We start from the raw sequence: 24,356 nt of genomic DNA, 5'->3' as shown, positions 1-24,356 counted from the left end.
CAACGATGACTACCACTCTCTACTTATCCCTCCTGACTGATTTTTCTCAACTTTTGCTGTTGTCCTCATGACTGCTGGTGGCATGAGACTGTAGCTTGCACAAATGTCTAGCTTCTTGATAACTGCACATCAACAATTGGCACTACAATATTTGTTGTGTTTGCCAGCAAAGTCTCGAGCATGTGGAGGATATATCCAGAGATTGGTCATTACATGTAGAAAGCTCGACAGGGAAACAGGTGTCAACCCAGCTGCAGGACCGACATTTGCTCTTTCGTTTGAGGAGAAACAGAAGGAACATTGCCAGAGCTCTACAATGTGACCTCCAGTGAGCTACTTATCCATGTTCCTGACCAAACTGTCAGACTCTGTGAGGGTGGCATGAAGGTCTGGCATCTTGGAGCCTATTCTCACAGCATAGTACTGTGTAGGGTATTTACACTGATGACTCTTTGGATATCATGCAAAGAGGTCTGATTTCTTATTCACATTAATCTCAGACAAACAAATACTGTTACTGTAAGATATATCCATACATACATACATACATACATTTTCTTCAGCTTATCTAATTCAGGGTCGCGAGGCAGCTGAGATAGGCTCCAGCCCCCCTGCGACCCTGAAATATATATCATAATAAAAAATTAACATATACATAATAAAATAAAGTATTTTTGTTTTCCCAGTCACTGAGTGAATATTATCAATCAATTAAAATCACAGTTTTGTATCATAATAATCATTTACCATCTAAGTACCTAATGAGCCTTCTCCTGCCATTCCGTCAGAAGCCTGGGCACCAACAACAAACACAATGACCAAGGTGATCTTTACAAAACACATGGCAGACAGAAAAAGGTTAAACATGTTTTGATATAACCAAGTGTGTCCTCTCGTGTTTGCCTGTGTTTGGGTATGTTTTTCTACCTGAATTCAGTAGCTGATGAGGGGGTTAAGCGCAGACAGTTCTGGGACACTGTTTAGGAGCTTAGATTTATTAGTACTTTGTCACATGTGCCGGGCTCTTATCATCATCTGTATTATCCTGTCTTTCTTCGAATCAATTTTGGTCTTAGTTGGAATGAAGTGCACTAAGATTGGAGGGTCCAAGCTTGCCAATGCAAGAGTAACCTTTGCCGGAGGGATGAACTACCTTATAGGAGGCAAGACAGAAATTTGGGTGAACTGAGTCACATTGTGATATACTGCACTGTTTAATATTTAAATAAATGTGTGAGTATTGTTTCAGGGATGTGTTCTGTGATTGCTTTCTCCTACAATGGAAACAAAATAAGAGTTGAATTTGAAGATCCAAACTACATGGAACAGAAGTATGTAGCAAATATATATATGATAAGTCTGTGTTCTTGATGACTCAACATTTAGATCATTGTTTTTTTCTATGAGGGAGAATTGCACTTGAAATATTCTTGTATTTACTGGCAGGTTTGAAATAGGAGTAGGTGTCGTCATTGGCTGAGGAGGCTCTACCTTACTTGTTTCTGGGGGCCTTATTTACAGTATCTTTGCAGGAAGAGAAGGTGCCGCTCAAGGTGAAATTAATGTTCTGCACCTTTTCTTTTTCAGAAATTTGCCCACATCAATCTACTGCCAATAATAGTAAATGTAAATTTCTTGATTTGTAACCTGACAGCTCAAAGAAATACCCTGAAAACCAGCTCCATGATTCTGTGATACCAACACGAAAGAACCTTGTGTCCTGGGCTCCCTCCGAGACTAGTGATAGATACAAATTCAAGGACCACCAAGTCCAGCAACAGCAGCAGCAGCAGAGCCAGTAGCGTCTCAGCAATCACCAACACCACTAAACACCACTACAGCTACTAGCTCATATCACAAAAGCATGTCTGGCTTAGTTTGGGAGGGCCTCTAGCTTCTTTTAATTTAAGTAACATCTGTGTTGTCTATTTAGCAAAGCAGTAGAGATCAGTTTGAAATGTTATTTTCTTCCATGTATTTATTAAGTTTTAAACTTTACAATAACACCACCATTAAACAAAACAAAAAACATAACAAAACAAAACAGACAGAACAAAACAAAACAAACAACCCGGCTCAAGGATACAAATAAATAAATAGAAAATCCAGACACTTTGATTGTGAGATACAATTAGCAATACTCATATGTAAAATAGCAGTGACATGCTTGTATTGTACCAAGGCCCGTGAGAAAATAGCAGAAATATCCAAACCAGCATACGTCATAAATGGGTCCCATATTTTATGAAACTTCTTGTCCCTAATAAGCAGTGTTGGGCAAGTTACTTTGAAAAAGTAATTAATTATAGTTACTAGTTACTTCTTCAAAAAAGTAACTGAGTTAGTAACTGAGTTACAAGATTCTAAAAGTAATTAATTACTTGAAAAGTAACTATTGGGTTACTTTAAAAAAAATGTTTAACCCTCTGGGGTCCATGGTATAAGTGGCCATTTTTAACTACTTTTGATTTTCCCTCTACATTTCACCTTTAAAAACTATTTACTTTGCCTTGTTTGGTATCATTCTTTTCAGCACAACCTCACTTTGACATACTGTAGTAACTCAGTTGATCTAAAATCAGACAAAAAACATAAAATCAGAGTAGAAAAGGTTATATTTTTTATTGTAACAACCACAAACATGTTTACTGAATCATATTTCATAACTTTAAATGCAAATATAAATTGTCAATTTTAAAATCCTCTGTACAAGTTTTGCAAACAACAAAGGTACTTGCAGCCATTTACCTTTTACCCTTTTTTTAAAATAACCATTTCAAACTATTTACAGAACAATCAGCTGTTCTGCATTCAATAAGATGCCACACAAATTATTTGTGCCACTCCAAAAAGATAATTTCTGTCCACTATAAAGGAGAACATCACAGCCTGATACCTGCAGGTCTGACAGCAGCAGGTGTATCACTCCTTCTGTTTTCATTCAGCAGTCGCCTCATTGTTCTGACACACAACACAAAACTATCTGCAACACTACACACTAACTACACAAGACAACACATTAACTACACACTCCAAACACGCTAAACGTCACAAATCTCTCACATCTCAAAACTCGCTCTCTCTCTTTTTCTGCTGTCTCTCTCTCTCTCTCTCTCTCTCCCTCTCTCGCCGTCACGCCTAAAACTTCCCCCTCTTCCTAAACAACCAAATGTCATGTTGTCATATAATTTTTTTTGATTGGTCGGCATGGTGCATTTTTCCACCAACACGAACGGGCTGTTTTTGTTTTGTTTTTTTATTTTTTTGGTCATAGGCAGAGAGTGCTTGCTAGCTCTGTCCTTAGACAGTAAACGTGACGAAACTATTGAGGAAAAACAGGCGTATATATTGTTTATCATGACTCTGGTTTTACGTGGCCTATCAACACCATTTAAAAACTGGTATGTCACCTTGTTGCTTTGTAATCTTGAAGTGGTCATGTGATTGGCTTACCACGACTACTTTATTCTTTATCAGTCAAACAGCAGCACTCATGAGATTGCTTTGCCCTCCTAGCTCCAGGCGTTGTGCCAAAAAGTGATCGTCAGAAAATGTTTGCCCTCTGCGGGAGCGCTTAGCTGCTTAAAGCTGTAGCACCCAGATTACTTACGTAGACAGCTACTTCCGTGCAACTGATATAAGAAGCGGTAAACTGAAGACAGCTTCAACCGTCTGTTTGCTGAAAAATAGTAACGCAACCGCACTGCATTTTCTTGTTAGTAAGTAAGTAAAGTAAATAAGTAACATTTTATTTATATAGCACATTTCTAAATAAAAGATCACAAAGTGCTTCACAAGGTATAAAATAAAAACAGACAAAAGTTAACAAAATGCAATTCTAAAAAGATGTGTAACGGTAACAGCGTTGTAACGATAGGAATAGTAATTAGTTAGATTACTCGTTACTGAAAAAAGTAGCGCCGTTATTCCCATCACTGCTAATAAGTAACATGCCATCCATCCAGCCCAAGCAGAGAAGCCCAGACCTCCCACTCCCCAGCCACCTCCTCCAGCTTATCCGGGGGAACACCAAGGCGTTCCCAGGCCAGCCGAGAGATTTAATCTCTCCAGTGTGTCCTGGGTCTGCCCCGGGGCCTCCTCCCAGTGGGACATGCCCGGAAAACCTCACCCAGGAGGCGCCCTGGGGTCATCCTTGTCAGATGCCCGAACCACCTCAGCTGGCTCTTTTCGATGTGGAGGAGCAGCGGCTCTACTCTGAGCCCCTCCCGAATGGCCAAACTTCTCACCCTATCTCTAAGGGAGAGGCCGGCCACCCTTCGGAGGATACCCATTTCCGCCGCTTGTATTCGCGATCTCGTTCTTTCGGTCACTACCCACAGCTCGTGACCATAGGTGAGGGTAGGGGCGTAGATCGACCGGTAAATTGAGAGCTTCACTTTTACACTCAGCTCTCTCTTCACCACAACAGACCGGTACAGCGTCCGCATCACTGCAGCTGCTGCACCAGTCCATCTGTCGATCTCCCACTCCCTTCTCCCATCATTCGTGAACAACATGTAACATGCATGTTAGGAAATCTAGTGACGCATATTCCAGTACCACCTGGTGCCATTGATTCTTAGATGGGGCCGTGTCCGTGATCCAGTTCAAAAGGACACATTTCCTTGCGCAGATTGTTAACAGCACATAGAGCTGCTTTCCAAACTCCCCCCTCATTTTGTCCTTTGCCACTCCGAGTAGCATACACAATGGATTGCATTCAGTGTCAGTGATGAAAATCTTATCCAGTTCACACTTTATGACAAACCAAAATTGTTGTATTATCCGGCAGGACCATAGACAGTGCGTGAGGTTGCCCACCTCTATTTTACATTTAGGGCACAGCAGAGAAAGGCCTGAATTGTATTTATGGCGTTGAGAAAGTGATATGTGAGCTCTGTGTAGAATTTTAATTTGGATTGCCTTTACTTTATTACAGATGCTCAGAGATTTAGCATTCTCACAGAATTCTTCCCAGACCTCGTCAATAATCTCAATATGTAATTCCTTTTCCCAAGTCCTCTTCAAATAAGTTGTGTCCGTGACCCCAAAATTTGTTAACAGGCCATAACAAATTTTTATAGAACTTCTAAGGTTTGGCTGAAATATCTGCTTTTCACAGTTAGAGACAGTTTGATTATTAAGTATTGTTGTTGCCCTTTGGATATGGTCCCTCACTTGTAAATATCTAAAGAAGTCGCGCCTATGAATGTTGTATTTATCAGTTAGCTGGTCAAAGGACATAAGGTTAGACCCGTCCATTAGGTCAGAAAAGGTAGAAATACTATTCGCAGCCCAGTTTCGAAAGCCAGGGTCAGCGGTCCTGGGCAGAAAGAGAGGATAGTCAGATAAGGGAGTGAAAAGAGAAGTTAAGTGAGACCTTCCTTCTAGTTTTTGAACCATTTGCCAAGCTCTAACAGTAGATAATGTTTGTGGGTTGCTACAGAACATCCTTAAGATCTTAGGTTTTCCCACAAAAAGCATTTTTTTCAAACGGAAGTTGGACATAGAGTTCTCAATATCCAACCAGACACGAGCAGACAGGAGAAGTTTGTTGTACTCAATCGGCAGCTATACGCATAGTACGCTCAGCTGATACTTCCTTATATCTGGGAAATTAAGGCCCCCCTTTGAGGATGGAAGACATAACATGGATATTGTAAGAAAAAGTTTCCTCCCTTCCCAAACAACGGAGCTACACCAGCCATTTAGAGTTTGAATAGTTTTTTATGTGGAAAGAGGGTTGGAACCATCTCTATTGGGTAAAGTAGCCTGGGTAGAATGTTCATTTTCAGAAGAGCAATACAACCAAGCAAGGATAGAGGTAAGGACTTCCATCTCTCCAAATCTAATTTGACCTGCTCAAATAGGGGGGTAAAATTCATGTGGTCGAAATGCATTTCCTAATTAGTATAGTTGTACCCCTGCTCCTTGATGTAAAGGATGAATAGCATGTTCCATAGGATTCAAATGCATCTCCTGTAATAAAGCAATGCGGACCTGCTCGCTCCTGAGATAATTCAAGACCTTTCTTCGCTTAACAGGCGTATGGATACCATTCACATTCCAGGTGCATATTTTCACTGTTGACATGCTAGCCTTTTATTATTTAGATAAGGTCTGGAGTATTCTGAACATCTTCCTAAAATTAAATAATGAAAGAAATGCAAGTAAACATAAAAACAGAGCTGGGGTAAAACAAAACGGATAAACAAATAAGACCAAACTGAAGAAACAATGCTCAACGTTACCAAAACAAAACAAAAATAAGAAGAACCCCCTGTCCCGCTCCTAAAGTGGAGGATCTCGAGTGTAGTGGTTTCCTAACAGCAGACAATACTTCCCTACCTCAAAAGAAAAACACCCCAGGAGTTATAGCAACGCTCATAACATACCGCAAATGTTTAGCAGGATGATTCTAGTCGACCTCATAGCGAAAGATAGTGATAGTGGCACTCAATGTTAACTACGTAGTGTCTGAAAAAGAGGAAGAAAAAACTGGGAAATATATAGGAACAGTCAACCATAGGCAGCTACTTGAGGTGTGGAGTAAAACAAATCCACGATCGAGTGGGATGACGAATGGAGGCCAGCTCTCACTTGCCGTCAGCCACAGGGGCTAAGTCCAGCGACTCGATGAAGCCTTCCACCTCAGCCACATCTCTGAAGATCTTAGTGGATCCACGGTGGGTCACCTATAGTCAGCTCCAATTGATCTAAGGCGCTTCTTTATCTCATCAAAACTTTTTCCGTTTATGTACAATCGTGGCAGAATCCTGGAAAATCATCACTGTGGCATTCCCATGCTTCAAGGGCTTGTTGTCCCTGCTCATTGCCCATGCTGCATTCACAATCCGCTGTTTGTCTTGATAGTTGTGCAGTCTCATCAGCGCAGGACGTGCTCTCTGTCCAGAGGACGGACTTGCGCTGCTGTGCGGTGCGCTCTTTCCACTTTAAGTCGACCAGCTTTTGTTTTGATATTAATCTCAGGCAGCCAGCACTCAAAAAAACTAATAGGGTCGCTACCTTCTGTGCCTCCTGGGACACCAATAATACGAATATTTTTCCTTTTCCCTCTATTTTCCAAATCATTAGCGCGATCCGCTAGCTCCTTTACCCGCTTCTCCAGTGACTGGAGCTTATCCAGCGCTGGGTTTGTGACCTCCTCCAAAACCGACATCCGGGCCTCCACTTCCTTTATCCGTGTCTCATGGTCCTCCAGCTGTTTGCCTTGCGCTTGTAAAAGCAGAGAGACTGGTCCAAGTTTATCTTCATTGACTTTAGTGAGGTTCACAGTTACTTCCCAGATTACCTCGCGGACCGCTGGTTCCAATCTAATATCCAACTCCGTGTCGGTTCCAATGCTAGTTCCCTCATTAGCTTCTCCGCTCTGTAGGTTGGGGCCCTCCGCAGTGTCAGACACTACAACTTTCCTTTGCGGCATGTTGTCGGACTGTTTCAAAAAATGGTTGCTGATGCTCATCCCAGACTTACAGATAGTTAGTATCCATGTTATAGCTTTAACTGCGGGTTTTCAGTGTAAAATCAGCGAACTGGCGTGCTAGCACTCCCTGGTAAAACCTCACTTCAAGCCGCCATCTTGAAAACCCCAGTTTGAAATGTTGACTGAAATTTAGAAAAACTCTTCATTTGGATTGGGGAGTTCTGCTACACTTCAATCAAAGTACCCTTTATTCATTTATTTTTAAATGGGGGCCTGCGTTGGAGATTGGTGGTAGAACTACCTCTGACTTGTTTAAGAGTGTGTAAAGCTGCTCCACGCCTGTTGGTGTCATGGCTAACGGATGCATTCAAGCGCAGACAGCATTCTGGCAATCAAAAGGGTGACAATTTATTGACACAAAGTGAAACCACAGTGATACGTATATACAGTGAAAGGGGTAGTGGTCCAGGGCTCCAGGGGATGGAAGGGAGGGAATCCACGCTCACTTTTCACACAGTCCAATTTCCGCCACTCCTCTTCTCTCGCACAGTCACTTGTCCTCACCCACTCTTGCTCCGATTCCCACTTATCCCGACACGCTCAGGGATCACAGGTAAGGGTCCACCACCAGTTCCAGGGAGATCTAAACAGAGAGAGCTCGATTAGATTCAATACGCCATTAAACACTGAGAGAGTCTTTTTAAAAGGAGAGCTAAGAGCATGAATACGGGAGGTTCAATGTTCCAGCGCTGACTGCTCCCTGCCACAGCGTTAAATAGGGTAAAGCGGATCAGCGACAGGTGTTGTAATCACCAAGAGCAAGAGCCCACAATGAGCTCCGCCCAGGCAAGCAGGAGAGAGAGAGATAAAACCAAACAAACCTGTGGCAAACATGAGCCAGTCAGAGAGGCATGGGGACCATGACAGTTGGGTTTAATGAAGAGTAGAATTTTCGGATTATTATTGGTATTGGTATCACCAATTTTATAAACAGTACATTTGCATAATGACTAAAACTAGCACCACTGACGAACAATAGGCTGTGAGTTCAGTTTCTTGATCATTAATATCCAAATTGTCATGATCATTGATCAACAACCACTGATCAAAGACCATTGATCAATGACAATTCATCAATGGCGATGAGTACCATTCACAGAGAGTTGGGCTGCGCTTACAACATTGGTGAAAGATGAACCCTCAAGCCTCCTCCTCGATTCAGAGCTGGTCTTTCCCTTTTCATGTAAATAACCTCCTTGATTCCCCATTTAAACCATGATTTCGCCCTGTCCAGGATGCGTATTGAAATAAATCAAAAATGCTCCAAAATATAACTCTAGGATTTTATTAATGTTTTCCAATCATCTGCAGAGTTATACATATATATATAGAGAGAGAGGGGGGGGGGGGGGGCTATCCATGAAAGTCATTATTCCTGTTTGATGGTAATTTTTAGGGTCACTGTCTATGTATGTAACTGTTTGTGAATTCATGACAATTCACTTTTGGTTGGGTTTGTTGCTGTGTTTAGCATTCTGCTGGTCATCTCATTATTTTATGTTCATTTAATGTAACAAATTTCTGCATAATGATCATGTGCAGGGCCGTCCATATGTTTGTGGAAATCCACTTATACTATTTAAGAGCATTTAGTTTAACATGTGGTTGCTATTAATAATAAATGCTGCTTCATTTGGTGATTGAAATAACTTGGCCTTGATTTGTGGATGCTGCATGCCACACTTTCTTTGTTTCCTGTTCCTTCTTTCTCTTAAGTTTGGGGGATCAAGGACTAGAGAAGACCCAAGCTGGTTTTTGTCCTAATCTATTAAAAACTATTTGAGAAAGCTTTTTGGTGGGGATGTGTTATGCCCCTCTGCAGCCCCTCTGGTGTGGCGGGGCCTTGGATAAAATCCTGTTTCCTTTCTGGTCTTTGTCTCCTTTTTTAATTGCACTTTATACAGTAGACACAGTAATACTTAATGATCATATAGTTTCAAACTATTTATGAGAGTCCTTTGAAACTATGACATTAATAAAAACTACAAACTGAGAGAATACAAGATGAAAATGTGTAACTGTTGTATATTTTCAGTGAATTCATTATATGATAGTTTATTAGTAAAAGTTACTTTTCATTTTTAAGTTTATAAAGCATGTATTGCTATAGTCAGCTCAAAAAAATTTAAATATTCTGTCATAATTCTGGCTGGCTTTGACCAATCTTTTTGGCAAAACTAGTAGAATTTGTTAAAACTGGCTGGTGTCTTGGCATGGAACTGGCTTTTAAACGCAGTCCCTATATTTACAATATGTTTGGGATCATTGTCCCAAACATACAACTATGTTCATGCTTCAACCATCTAGCTATTCATTTGAGGTTAACAAGAAGAATTTAGAGGTGGCCCTTCTTTATTATTTCATCCACTTTTTGAAATGTGACAATGTTACTGACAGCAAAACAGCCCCAGAGCATGATGCTACAACCCAAACGGTACAGTGTTCTTAGGTTTAGAAGCCTCAACTGTAGACATTTGGCTTGTTCATGTGGGCAGCTGCAAATTTCAGTCAAGCCTTGAAGGTGTTGATTTTGAAGCAGGGGCTTCTTTCCTGGTCGGCACCCTCCCAGTCCATAGTGATGTAAAACTCACTTTACTGTGGACAGTGATAATAGTGTACCAGCAGTTTCCAGTTCATGGCAGGCTTGAGCCTTTGTGGTTCCTGAATTAATCTGAACATCCTCTTGAACACAATCATGAACACTAACAGGAAGTTTATAGGCATTGGCCTTGTCAAGTTAAAATCACAGTAGAACTTTCAGCATCGCTAATTAAAAAATTGAAGTGACTGTATGTGTGTATTTCAGTCTGTATGTACACTTTTGAGCCTGTGAGGATTAGATAAAATCCTAAATAAATTCACGTTTATCCACCCAACTCTTGTTTTTTAAAGTTATTAATCTTCCCATCCTGGAAAAAAAAATCATTAAAAGTCCAAAATTATCATGATGTTCATGCTATATATAATCTTCTGACCACAACTGTGTACTATTGGCATTTAAGTAGTAGAATACATTGTACTGCAGTCTGCTGCTAGCCTATTTTACCCAACCCTAATGACAACCATTTTGCACAACTCTGTTTGTCACAGTACCTTAACCCTTTCAGTCCTGGAGGTCTTTGTAGCACTGCCAGGGCATAAAAGGTTGTTAAATATAGTAGACTATAGACTATTTCTTGTTCCATAAAATGTTGGGTTGCAGGTTAATACTTTTAAGAAACAGTTTAAAAAGTGTCAGTGTTTACTAACTGATTTATTGTCTTTTTCCGTTCTGTCTCTGGCCCAGCCATAAACCAAGAAGAACTTCTGTATTTGTAAATTATCTTTAGAAGCCAGGCTCTTTCGCTTTTACCATAAAGATTTGACACTTATATGTTCGGGAAACGTTAAAAAAGGAGAAAAATCCACATAATTAACTGCTACAAATAAGAGATACAAGTAAATAAAGATTTAAAAAAAAAAAAAGATAAAATTTTAATGTCAAAATTACGGTTTCCATTCTAGTTGATATACTTTTTTCCTCAAAAATAAGGTGACTAGTGTACGTCCATAAGAACCACTGACACAACGCAAGCGCGCACGCACACACGCGCGCACACTGACCCTGTTGTGCTGCCGTGGCTGCTCTCTGTTGAACCAACAGATGTGGGCGGGGTTTTCCATATAATTCAGCCAATCACGATCACCCACGACCGGTCGGTTGCGTATGCTGGTCTACAGTGGCTGGGAAAAAGAGAAGAAATGTAGCCATCCGCCAACACATTGTAGGATTGTAGCGAAATAAGGGGAGAACTGGTTAAAACAGTGACAGCTGAAGTCTGCGGGACGTATCCAAAGAGAGACAACTTTAACCATGGTTTCCATCGATCATGTGGCTCACAAAATACTGACGTACTTCCCATATGTTCTTGTTTTGATTGATATGAGGTTTCAAGGTAAGACGTTTGCTAGGTGTACTTTACATTTATAGCTAGTGAATGCTACCACTAACTTGAACTCGGGTTAAAGTTCAGACTACTTTATTACATCGGTAATGTCACTGACAGCATTAGCTTGTGAAATCGCTAATATTATTAGCTGACGTTAAGCTAGCTAGTCACTGACTGGGTCGATTTTATTATTTAAAGCTAGCTGGTTTGAGCCTAAAGAATAAAAGATGATAGATAAAACTGCTTATTTGATTATGCTTGCTCGTGAACGTCGTTAAGCTTGTAAGAAACCTAGGGTACATGTGAAAGTCTTTACCAATTACTGTGGGGAAAGCTGTTGCCGTTGCTCTTGTTATTGATGTGATTTACATTTTTGGGCGGGTCATTTACAGGAATATTTAAATAAAATCTGATTATTGCATTACTTGAATGAGTAAAAAATATACTCAGTGTTGTTTTGTTGCACTATGATTTGTTCTATTTGTTTTTTTAAGGAGTGAAATGTGGCAAGGATGGGAGTGTGGACAATCACATGGAGATGGGGAAGAAACTTCTTGCTGCTGGCCAGCTAGCTGATGCCCTCTCTCATTTCCATGCAGCTGTGGGTGAGTGTCAGAGACATGCTAACAACACCAAAAAAATGCCTTGGATTTTCTCAAAAGGTTTCTTCTAAAGTGGCAGTTTCATTGGCATTTTACAGATAGAGATCCCCAAAACTACATGGCATACTACAGAAGAGCTACAGTGTTTTTAGCAATGGGGAAGTCAAAATCAGCATTGCCTGATTTAAGCAGAGTCATTGAACTCAAACCGGACTTCACATCTGTAAGTTGTTGTCTTTACTGTTTGTCTAATGTGTATTTCTTCAGAAATGTTTTTTAACAGATGCTCACTTAAAATGTAAATTTGACAGAAAATAGAATTTCAAAACAATACTTCGTGTCATACTGCAGACTGACCTTTAAGGCAGAACTCTGTGATAAATCTATGCAAATAATTAGATAAAGCATGCAAACATCTGGCAACATTATCTTTTTATTTCGGCTGTGGGCCCAGCCGTGCTGGGAAATTAGTCGGTTCTGGCAGCTGTGTTGATAACTCTTTATTTTATATGCGAAACAAATTCTTGATGTGTCTCACTCAACAGGCACGGCTTCAGAGAGGAAATCTTCTTCTGAAGCAGGGAAAGCTGGATGAAGCGGAGAGTGACTTCAAGAAGGTGGTAAGTAAAGCAATACCCACTTTTAAAGCAAAACTATGCTGGGGCAGACACTTGTGAGAGAAGCAACAGTTCACCAGGAGGTGTCAGTGTTGATCTATGGGCGTAGTAATGTTGCAGTAGTCTTTTTTTCAGAATGATAACTATAAGTACAAAAACTTGTATTCATGGTTGTCTATACAGTGTTCTCCTTGTGGTGGATTTCAAGATAACAGATTAAAAAGCACTGTGAGGGGTGTGTTTGAAGAGATAAATGCCGCTGAATGAAACTTAATTTTCCTTTACGGAACATAGAACATGAGCTAGTATATTGTATAACACTTATAACACTAAAGTGAGGAACAACAGTGTGAGATTTTTGGATAATTACAGGGTAAATGCACTTTACAAAACACAAGATTCTTCGCAGTGAAACACCAGGGAAGTTGAAAGCCTTAAAAGAACAGGGGAGGGGGGTCATGTATATTTGAGTTTACTTACTAGATGTAAATAATGGGGAACGCTCATTTGAGCATTCTCTCACCATTTTAGAGGCTTGAATTTGTAAATGCATGTCCAATTAGAATCACATACTGCCACCTAAAATCATACAGTATATGGCCTTGCCATGTCTGTGAATAAGTCTTAGGTTCCAATCGGGCTGTACAATATGAAGAAAAATAGGATCAGATGGATGATATTAAAACATCCATCTTTTTCATATTACACTCGTTTTATACATGGATATGGTTTGGTTATGAAAAGTCTGACACGGAGCACAGAACTGGTCCCCAGCACAGACACAACAAACCTTTTCTACCAGAGTATAGAAAGAGTTTACGAATGGGAAGCAAAAAAGAGCCCCCAGGTGCTCAAAACAAACCTTACACTCAAAGGTTAGAACAGGCTTTTCCCTGCAGTGTGCCATGTAATAAAGACAAGTGAAAGTCAAAATACTCGACTGCAGGTACACGACACCCAGCTGAAAACACTTCACACAAGTTGAGTTGCCTGAGATTCAGAGAATTTACAGAAAATGCACTATTTTGCGATTATATATCGTTATCTGGATAAGAAATGTCTTCTATTGGGATAAGAGATTTTGGTCATATCGCACAGCCCTAAGTTCCAGGGACTTGGATGAACAGTTCACATGGTGTCACTTTGACCTTAAAGTATGCAGCTTATAGGCTTGTTTTTGGTCACCTGTCCACACTTCCCTGAAACCACCACCAGCAAGCTCTGAACTTCAAGTTGAAGCTTAATGATTAGTCCCATAATCATTCTTATGTTCTTATGTATGCTACACTGAATGATCACAGCCTTGGAATACTTTTAATAGTCTATTTCTGGAATTGCCTAAAGTATGGAAAAGTATTTAATTTTAAGCTGAGATTCATCCTCCATCAAGAGTGCAAAGAGTTCTTTTGCCTCCAGGGGGAAAGATTGCATCTCAGCTTCTGTAGTTTATTTTTTTGTGGACATCGTTTTGCTGGTATACTGTTGAGGGAACGGGCCAGAGGTGCAGGCTGTTCTGCTGCTTCAGCAGTCCACAACATTGGCCTGGTGTAATGCGTCACATTTATGCTCTTCCCTTAGCTGAGCTAGCAGGAACCATTTAAAGAGTAGATAGGTCTATTTGTAAGAGTTGTGCCATTAGCTGAGATGGCTCTTGTGAGTATGATGACCTCTGCGACGAGATTCATTATAACGTAATCTGTGCAGGGACTGGGAAGCACTGCAGTGATAAGTACTATTTTCAGGAGGCAGAAGTTGGCACAGAAATCTCAAATTGGAATACATCTATGAGAGATGGAATCACATTTTCTTTAGCTACATTAGTACTTAGCGTAATGCCTTGAAATCTTCTAGCTGAAGTCCAACCCCAGCGACAAAGAAGAGAAGGAGGCCCAGAGCCAGCTGACAAAATCAGATGAAATTCAGCGCCTGGTGGCTCAGTCACGCCGGAGCTTCGACGACAAGGATTATGTGACAGCTGCTGCACAGCTTGACACCGTCATCGAGGTGAGAGACATTCCTTGCCAGTATTGACTGATTTTCCCACAAGCATAGGATTGTCTGCATTATCATCGATACAGAGAGTACAGAGCATTTGCGTATCACCTGAAGTCTAAGCGTTATTGTCCGACTGTTGCAGATATGCGTTTGGGATGTGACCTCTCGTGAGATGCGAGCAGAGTGTTTCATTCAGATGGGAGAGATGGGGAAAGCTATCAGCGACCTTAAAGCTGCATCCAAGTTAAAGAATGACAATACCCAGGCTTTCTACAAGCTGAGCACCATCTACTATAATCTTGGAGACCATGAGATGTCCCTCAAGTAAGGACTCACTTGCAGACTGTTTGCTTTCAAGAAGCTCCCTGCTGCTGTTTACACTGTGGCAAATCCCACAATAAGAGCGTGTCGCTATGATTGATACTCCTAATCACAAAGCTTTTATTCTAAGGATAAAAAATAGTTGGAACATTTCTGATAATGATTTAATCTTAGTTATTTTTTTCTTAAGCAATATATTGGATTTACACTTCATAGGAGTGCAGTATAGTGGGTAGCTCATTCAGAGACCGTGCGTCATAAGAATAAAAAAAGGTAAACCGGATTTTAAATTTTGCTATTATCTTAAAAGGGTTGTCTTTTTGTACAGCCATGCACTTTTGCTACAATTGCTTGAGTATTGCCCACTCTCCGAAAGTCTCATTTTGACCACTTTCAGTAATATGAATGAGTGAAGTGTGCTAGATTTCCTTCTGTGTGTCAGAAAAGGCAACACTTTAGTTTAAATGTAAGTTTTGAGAGGAGGAAATGGAGGCAAGGGGCCAAAATAGCTGAGTAGTACTGCAACGGTTCATGTGGCCCAAAAACCCCCCACAAAACTTGCGCTTATTTAAGGTGCTGTGAGTGGGCGCACAGTGAAGGCTCTAATGTTGAAGTCGACTGTCTGCAGAAGTTTGCATTCAGTGGTAAAATTGCAAAAACAAGAATTGAACCAAACATAGTGGAACAGAGTACAGAGAGCAGCGTATGGCTTCACAATGGCATAGCCTTCATGGATTTCAGAACACAACTGAAATTAATATTGAGAATTTTTACATAGATGCTATTTTATAAAATATAAAATTATCTTTCTGTTCTGATGAACGTCATGACGAATGCATTTCCACCCTCAACATTACAAATGTTTCGTGTATGATGATGTGGACTGCTGTTTCAGTGACTGGCCTTCTCACTGGTGTCTCTGTCAAGTTTATTTTTATTATTATTATTATTATTAGAAAGACTGTAGCCATAGATGACATAAGTAAGTTACTAATGATCATGCGTTTGTACATCAGGGTTTATTTACTGTAAATCTGGTGTGTTATTGTCATGCTGTTCATGTTGTCACCATTGAAAGTTGGCCTTTTCAGCCTCACCTTTCCTCTGTCCTATGATCTCCAGTGAGGTGCGTGAGTGCTTGAAGTTGGATCCTGATCACAAGCAGTGTTACAGCCATTACAAGCAAGTGAAGAAGCTCAACAAACAGATCCAAGCTGCTGAGGAATACATCCAAGAACAAAGGTGTTTGTATGTTCATGAAAGCATTTTTTATGAGCACGAGTTTAAATTGAATCCTCAGGAATAATATCATTTTGGTCCACCTTTAGAGTGCTGGTTTAAGTGGTAAGAGTAAAGTGGTACGGTTAACAGCACATCAGTTAGTGTCCTCACAAAGATAGAAATGTGTCAGGAAAGTCTTCATCTCTGTAAATATAAAATAATATCCCATCTATATACCAGGGATTGCATCAGCTGTACAATGACGGCTCTCTTATCCTCAGGCTCCCCCACTTCTCTGGTTTTACAAAGAGGCGTGCAAATCCCATCTTAACGTGAATGGATGTCACATCATGTTTGACATATATAAGGTTTCATATTTACAAGACTTAAAAGAGAAATTAACGATGGTGTGGTGTTTGTGGGTGCAGTGATCCATGTTGCAATCCCCTGTTTTGCCAGCGTCACATAATCGCCTCCCGCTTCCTTTAGGTATGAAGACGCAGTGAGCAAGTACGAGGCGGTGATGACGACCGAGCCCAATGTGCAACATTTCTTGCTTCTTGCCAAGGAGCGAATCTGCCATGCGCTAACACAGGTAAGCCCCTTTACTGCTGCTAAAGGATGTGTTAGGCCGCTGTGCTTTTATTAAAGCATCTATCCAAGCATCGTTTTTTCTTTGTTATGACCAGGCCCAGCAGGGTAGCAGAGCAATCTCAGTGTGTAGCGAAGTCCTAAAGTCTAATCCTGCGAATGTTAACGTGCTGAAGGACAGAGCCGAGGCTTATCTCCAAGATGAACAGTATGAGGAAGGTAAGCCTGACATATGTAGCTGTATCAAAGTCCTTTAAGATCGAGGGTGGGCAACATTTTGTCAGCTGGCTGGACTGACTTGGGCACAATAAGCAAACAGGAACACATTAGCTGAATAGAAACGCCATCCCTGCATCAGTGAATAAAAACACAATAGTACAAATATATATGCACTTTATAAAGTCATAGATTATAATTGTCACTCACTTGTTTTCATATCTCTGCACTTCACCAAATGAAGAAATTCTAGATTAATATTTACCGTTTATATTCATATGTAATGTTTCCCACGCATTGACGTCACAATAGTTGGCTATAGTTTTAGACTTTTATTTTCCAAAGTCTGATACAGAAAGAAATTGATTTCTAAGTGGCCAGTTCCCTTGCTCTTATTTTGAAAGTTCAGTTCCTGCTAACCGGATAACAGGAAGCTCAGCAAGCACCTTGGTAATGCTTGTGTACAGTTACTCGCACGCGTGAGCCACATTCTCTTTATCTCGGAAATCGGAGGTCATTGGAAAAAGAAGTGGTGTTTTGTCGGATACCTGGAAATTTGAACACAATGCTTGTTTATTGGTGCTTAAAAACGCTGCAGTGTTACCAGCTCTCTCTATGGATTGTTTAGAGAGTCATAAATGCACAACAGCAGCAGCGTAGATTACAAGTTCTACAGTTTTAGTAGCCGTTTAGTGCTTCTGATGTCTTTGTAGCACTAGTTGCCTTGTGGGTTCTCCTCAGTAAGCAGAGTGAGGGGAAACTTGAATTGCTCACATACACACAGTTCTTTATTATAATTAGTACAGGGGGAAAAATGCTTGCTTAGCTGAGTTGCCCTACTTCAGAGCACCGTCTGCCTCCCGTACTGGGCCACTGTGCAGCCACTTGCTGTGCTCCATGGCGCACACTCTCCTCTGACCCCACTCCTCCTATACAGGGAGAGAGGTTAATTAGCAGATGCATGCAGGTGTACCACTCCCTCCCAGCTGGCACGGCTCCCTAAACACTTCTTCCTACAGCTGATCCAGCAAAACAAACCCCACCGCCACAGTCTTGCATTGCAAAGTTAGGGTCTGTGTTGCTGATCCAACTTTCCTAATGGGAAATCCAACTTTAGGGGGCATTCCAGCTAAAGGTTTCCCACTCAAAATGGAGCGCAGCATTATTTTGAAGCTTGTGTACAGATGGCCTGTTCGTCTTCAGTTCAGTTTGGGTGTTTGTTTTATGTCCGTCCTGCTTTTGAGCGCACTCAGTAATGTTTGGATGGAATTTCTTTACATTTGGCAAAAACAATCACTCAAAGATTAAGTCATGAGAATCTAGAGGTTAAAGGTCAGGAATACTATGACTTCACAAAATGCCTTTTTTGGCAATGCCTCACACAGACTATCATAAAATGTCACGTTAATCTACAAGGATAAAATGGTGAACTGTAAACTGGTCAAAAGTCACCTTCACTGAGTCTCAACAGACATGTGTGCAAACTGCAACTTTACATCTGCAAAGTGGTAATTACAGATCAGTTTCACAAAAGCTGTTACACTTCCAATCTTGGAGCCTGCAGCACTATAGATGCTGAAATTCAATTGAAGTTTTTGTGATGAGAACACAGCGATTGAAGTCTTACTGACTTTATTGGGTACAACCTGAAACTCAAATGCCATTCAGCATAGCAGCTCTGCCTCGTAATGAAGCTTATAATGACCAAGGGTTGTTAACTGAACTACATGTTTGCTGCTGAGTCTGAAGTTATTTGTTTTATACTTTAGAAATTTTTTTTCTCACTTTAAATTTAAGAACAGAGCAGGAAAAATGTTTGAAACGCACGTTAATGTATTTCAGATGAACTTATGCAAACTACAACCTCAATAAATGTTAAGTTAAAATTAACGCCTCTATAACTGTTGTTTATGACTCCAAATTTTAAAGTGGGTGAGGTCTGGACTTTGAATGGGCCATATTTCTATGCTTGTTTGGTTCTTTTCTAGTTGTGATGTTGTGAACTTTAACATTTAACATGCTAACTGAGGCCTGTATAGTCTGAGATGGCGCTCTTGGGGTGTTTTGCAGTGTTTTTGAGCATTGCACAGTCTGACCTTGGGGTGAATTGGCTGGAATGTTCACTCATAGGAAGATTGGCAGCTGTCTCGAATGTTTTCCGCTTGTGAATAATCTTTCTCGCTGCAAAATGGTGCGCTTACCATTACCCTCCTCAGATTGATGGGCAACAACTGTTGCTTGTCTAAGATCACTGATGTCTTCCCTCCTTGGCATTGTGTTGGCACACACACAAGAACGCTCCAGACCAACACTACTTCTGTTATGGAGGCGTTCACATTTGCTGCAGATCAGTTAATCGAGTGCATTTGATTATCAGCCCACTGACTGCTGTTTAACCTGTGAGTTTGTCTGAAAGCGGTACAAGTGTGTTTTTTGTTTGTTTGTTTTTTTGCATTTGACTGTAATTACCCAAACTCTTGTGCACTACCTGTAACTGGTGTCATGCTAGGAGCCTAACACAAGGGGTCCTTGTAACACAACACAATATGCAGAGTGAAACAAAGTTAGGCGTTAGTGAAACCTCATTTAAGCTGCTCCCTTCAAATCTCATAACTGTACATAGAAACTTATGTAGAGTACATCCTGCAAATTAATTTTTGCATGTAAACCAAAAATATTGTTCTTCAGACAGAAGAGAGAGATTCTGACATCTAATTACCTTCTGCCTCATTCGATACAATCTGTCTATTAATAACCACATGCCTTCTATTTTTGAATTTAGATAAGCACAGTGCAGGTTAAACGTGTGGCTAAATATGAGAATCTTCATATTGAATTTGGTTGAAGCATACAGCTAACAGATCTCAAGCCAGAAAAAAGACAAACGTCACCAACCCTGAGAGCACCTTATTACATACAGCATGATTTAAATTAAATGTGGAGCCGAGTGTTGGAGGTAAATATAACCTGCGAGATGTAGACCTGCCCAGCACTGCTGGCAGAGCAAGTGTGCAAAATTACTTGTTTTTCCAAACATGAAGCTTCAATGGCAGTGGCAGAAAGTGCACGCACGCACGCACACACACACTCAGCTCTTACTATCCTTAAAGCTTTACTGACAGAAGGAGGTGGGATTAGGCTGAAACAATGGTCTCCCCATCTCTTGTCAAATTGCAGAAATGATGGCAGATGGTGAAATCTGCAGGAATAGTCTCCCACTAATCATTTTACCTGTCACCTGATGTTCAGCTACCGCTGTGCAACAGACCAGTGCATATTTTTATCAAAATCCCTGCCTACACTTTGTGTATCTGTCAATTAAATTTAAAATGTAATGAAAACCATCACACCCATCTCAACATGTTTGTATACAGACTGATATTGTAATAGCCAAACCTTTGGTGCTGTAGCACTCGAGCTGGTTAGTGTTAGCTTGAAGGTATATTAAATAAGGTATATTAAATAATGACAAACAGTGTAACCAGTGACTATATTCAGCAGCTCAAATGTACAGACACATTTTGAATGTTTGGACAATCGTTACAGGGTGAGGACTTAAAGCAATACTTGAAGCATTATGCAGAAGCAGATGATATAATTTTGAAACATACTGGCATTATGAGAGACAATGCAAATTTCTTGGTCTCTGCAGCATTTGAAGATCAAATGATTCATGTACTGGGCTGTGGTGCAGCCCCTCTGTTTAAATTCTATGAAATTAGCTATTTTAGCTCCTCTCCATTTAAGGTAAATTTTTTTTTTTCTAAATCTGATTGGCTTACTTTTACAAACAGAAGGTTTGAACAGCAGGTGGGTGAAACTGCTCACAGCTAGAGGCCTGTGTCTGAGCTCCTGTGTGCTTCTGTGTTCATTGTGGCAAGTGATAAAAATACCAAATTGGCACAGACAGTTGAAGAAACATCAGGAGCACTTTGCTGTTGGAGAGCAAAATGTTGCAACTCTCGCTTTAGTAGTGTTTAGTAGTGATGGAGAACGATGCATTTGGAAAATCGCTGGGTAAATTGTGTTTCTGCTCTGCAGTATTAAATATTAGTTGTCTCAGCTATAAACTCAGATGTTAGAAACAAAGGTCAACATATGCATAAAGAAAATGTTAGCTACAAAAAAATAAAGATAAATTAAACCTCTGTGCTTAAATTAGACTGTATAACTGGCAACACCCATAGCATCTGCTAAGCCTTTATTTCAACTCATACAATAAAACACACCCATGTATCCATCCAATTAAACCCACAGTAACTGCTGCCATCAGTCCAGCAGGTCAGCCTGACAGTAATAATATTCTTCTCAAAGATCCCATCAGCTCAGCAGCTGCGGGTGATGCTGGCTGGACTAAGTCTGCGTGTGTTGTAATCACCATGGCATAAACACATCAGCAGGTAGTGAAGCCAGACCTTGTGTGGGATTTTTACCTGTTAGAAAACACGGGTGTTAATTCACCACAGAAGGTAAACAAGCCTCAAAGCAGCCAAACGTGTGCACGCAAACAGCCTGAAGCTGTAACACGGTCTGAAGGGGATGGGGCTTAATATGAAAGTTTATTCAAGGACACTAGTGATGTAATATCACAAAGTGGATTTTTGTGGATCCCGTGCTTCACTACTGATAACAATCATTTGTTACGTGTCTTTAAGCGTCTGCTGTGAATTTCAGCTATTTTAATTTAATTGCCACTACCATGGTTCTTCGGTTTCAGATACACGGCAACCATTGCTCTGACAGCTGGATAGTTTCTGAAATTTTAATTGCCATACCTTGCGTAGGTATTTTTATTTATTTAAAAATGTGTCTGTACTACAGGAATCAATTCTCCAGCAAGTAAGGTGTGTTTAAATCGGCGCAGGTGATGCCGCTCTTCACCGTTCAGAGAGTAACGCGTTCTCTCTGAGAAGTCTGTCCTCATTTGTAGAGGTCTTTGTCAGGCGACACTGATTTTACAGAAATTTGTGACAATATAGCATCGACAACTTAAGCAGGAGACATAGATTCGAAGCAGTTTCAGTTTTAGCTATATAGTGGTAAAGTACAACAACAGTCAGCTCAATGTACTTTATATTGTAAGGTAAAACCCGACAATAATAAAGAGAAAACCCCAGCAATCAAGCAACACCCTATGAGCAACCACTTGGTGACAGCGGGAAGAAAAAAATGTAATGTAAAAAATCTTTTTACATTAAGAAACCCCCAAAATCAGGCTCAGGGAGGGAACGCTGTCTGCCACGACTGGCTGGGGGTGATGAGAGGAAGACAGGATAAAAGACATGGACGATTAAATGGAGAGTGGTGTATAAACACCATATAGTGAGTGAAGAAAAAAAACTCACTGCATCATGGGAAGCCCCCAGAAGCCTTGGCTTATTAGTATAAACTAAGTCTTTCACGCAGCAGCTGATCCCCTGAAGCAGGGTTACTTAAGACAAAGCAGAAAATGATTAAGTGTTAAGTCAAAACTGAACAGCACAATGCCAGCATCCAAAATCATCTGCATATTAACCCATATTTAGCCACAAAGTTTCTTGTATTTGAATGAATGAATGAACTCTCACATAAGGGCAAGGGAGGAGCAGGAAGCTGGATATACTGTAGATTGGTGTCAGAGCAGTTAAATCAAAGATGTGTTTTTTCATAAGGTATTGTTCACATCACATTATTAGTTTTCAGTGAATAAATAATACTAATTTCATTGTACTCCTTCTTTTTTGTCCTCTTCAGCTGTTAAAGATTATGAGACTGCTGCAAAACACAGCGAGGGGGACCGTCACATCAAAGAAGGTCTGGAAAGAGCACAGCGGCTACTCAAACAGTCTCAGAAGAGGGATTATTATAAGATCCTTGGAGTGAAGAGGTGGGAATTGGTCAATGGATTTGGGAATTTTTGCAGGTCAAGTTCAGCAAGAAAATGTAACACATTATTGCCAATCAGTTGGGGGAGAATTTAATCTTGAAGAGTAGTTTTCTTATGAAAGACCGCTAGTTTGCTTTAAGGTTGCTTTTTTTATCAGGCCAAAGCATCACTGCTCTTGAATATTTCATTATTGATGCCTTTTGAACATATTTGAGTTTAAAAGGTCTACTGATAATCCAAGATGGAATACAAATTTACAGCCATGGAGGCATTTGTATTACACTGGAGCTAGAAAACTAACTCGGACACTTGGATGAGTATTTTTAGGTCTGGCTTATGTCAAAATGAGAAAAGAAAAGCTGTTCTTATCTTTGACAAATGTGCTGATAATGCTCTCCCCGTGGTCACAGAACTGCCCAGAAAAAGGAGATTATCAGAGCCTACAGGAAACTGGCACAACAGTGGCACCCGGACAACTTCCAGGATCCGGAGGAAAAGAAGAAGGCAGAGAAGAAGTTCATAGACATCGCTCAGGCTAAGGAGGTTCTCACTGATCCAGGTAAAGTGTGTGTGTGTGTGTGTGTGTGTGTGTGTGTGTGTGTTGAAAGTTGTTAATGCAAGCCTAAATCACTTCAAGAGTTGCTGTACCGTTTACCATTACCCTTTAGATTGTTCTCTACAGCCCTAACACTAATGCTTTTAGAAAAAGGGACATTGATTTCTAATTCAAGTGTGTGACAAGAATCTGCACGTTTTCCTAGAGATGAGAACCAAGTTTGACCACGGAGAAGACCCCATGGATCCAGAGAGCCAGCAGGGGCACCATCATCATCACTTCCACGGCGGTTTCCACGGCTTTCAGGGTTTCAATCCGTTTGGCTCCGGGCCCTTTAACTTCAAATTCAACTTCAACTGAGGCGGCTTACTCTTCAGCACAGCTGGAGTGAATATTTGTACTTTCCTCCCTATTTAAAAGGGAGATCACTGGCATAAAAATACTGTTCACAAGTATCATAAAAATGTGGAGCATAAGGTGACTGATTCAGTGAGTCAAATTAATTAAAATGTGTCTTTGCTGTGGAAATCATAAAACTCTGGGGGAAAGGTCTCCTACTCTGCTAACAAATATCAGACTTGTGTGAAGCGGCTTTTATCTGTCAGATCTTACTCTTGTATCCTCTCCACACATTGTACAATCACTTCACATCCATTCGTAGGAATGTATTTGTACAGAGGTACAGTATTATTTTTGTATGAATGGAGGGTTTTTTGAACTGTAAATAAAGAGCTATTTATGTACATTAAATTGAATCGAGAGCATTTTTTAACCGACATGGACAGAGACTAAATGGTAATAATTGTGACTCCTGAAATTCACGCTGAAAGTATATATATTGAGGAACAGATTGCAGACCAAGAAAATTTCCTTAAATACATCTTTTGGACCATGAATCATCCACTGACCTCAGTGGTGAGCACAACTCGCAAACAATT

General features: G+C 40.5%; 1 protein-coding gene across 1 annotated transcript; it reads left to right on the top strand.

Annotated features, from left to right (window-relative positions):
* Window positions 1–11,189: 11,189 nt before the first annotated feature.
* Window positions 11,190–24,168, top strand: dnajc3a (DnaJ (Hsp40) homolog, subfamily C, member 3a). The gene is made up of 12 exons (XM_063498038.1): window positions 11,190–11,439; window positions 11,928–12,038; window positions 12,134–12,258; window positions 12,581–12,655; window positions 14,504–14,656; window positions 14,790–14,971; window positions 16,091–16,210; window positions 16,679–16,784; window positions 16,879–16,999; window positions 22,730–22,862; window positions 23,273–23,421; window positions 23,624–24,168. Exons 1-12 carry the CDS (start codon window positions 11,358–11,360, stop codon window positions 23,776–23,778), a joined length of 1,512 nt encoding a protein of 503 aa, XP_063354108.1. The 5' UTR covers window positions 11,190–11,357; the 3' UTR covers window positions 23,779–24,168.
* Window positions 24,169–24,356: the final 188 nt, after the last annotated feature.

Source organism: Pelmatolapia mariae, linkage group LG16_19, assembly GCF_036321145.2.
Source record: "Pelmatolapia mariae isolate MD_Pm_ZW linkage group LG16_19, Pm_UMD_F_2, whole genome shotgun sequence".
NCBI lineage: Eukaryota > Metazoa > Chordata > Actinopteri > Cichliformes > Cichlidae > Pelmatolapia > Pelmatolapia mariae.
Note: the sequence above shows the minus strand (reverse complement) of the source record. Positions and strands in the feature narration are given on the sequence as shown.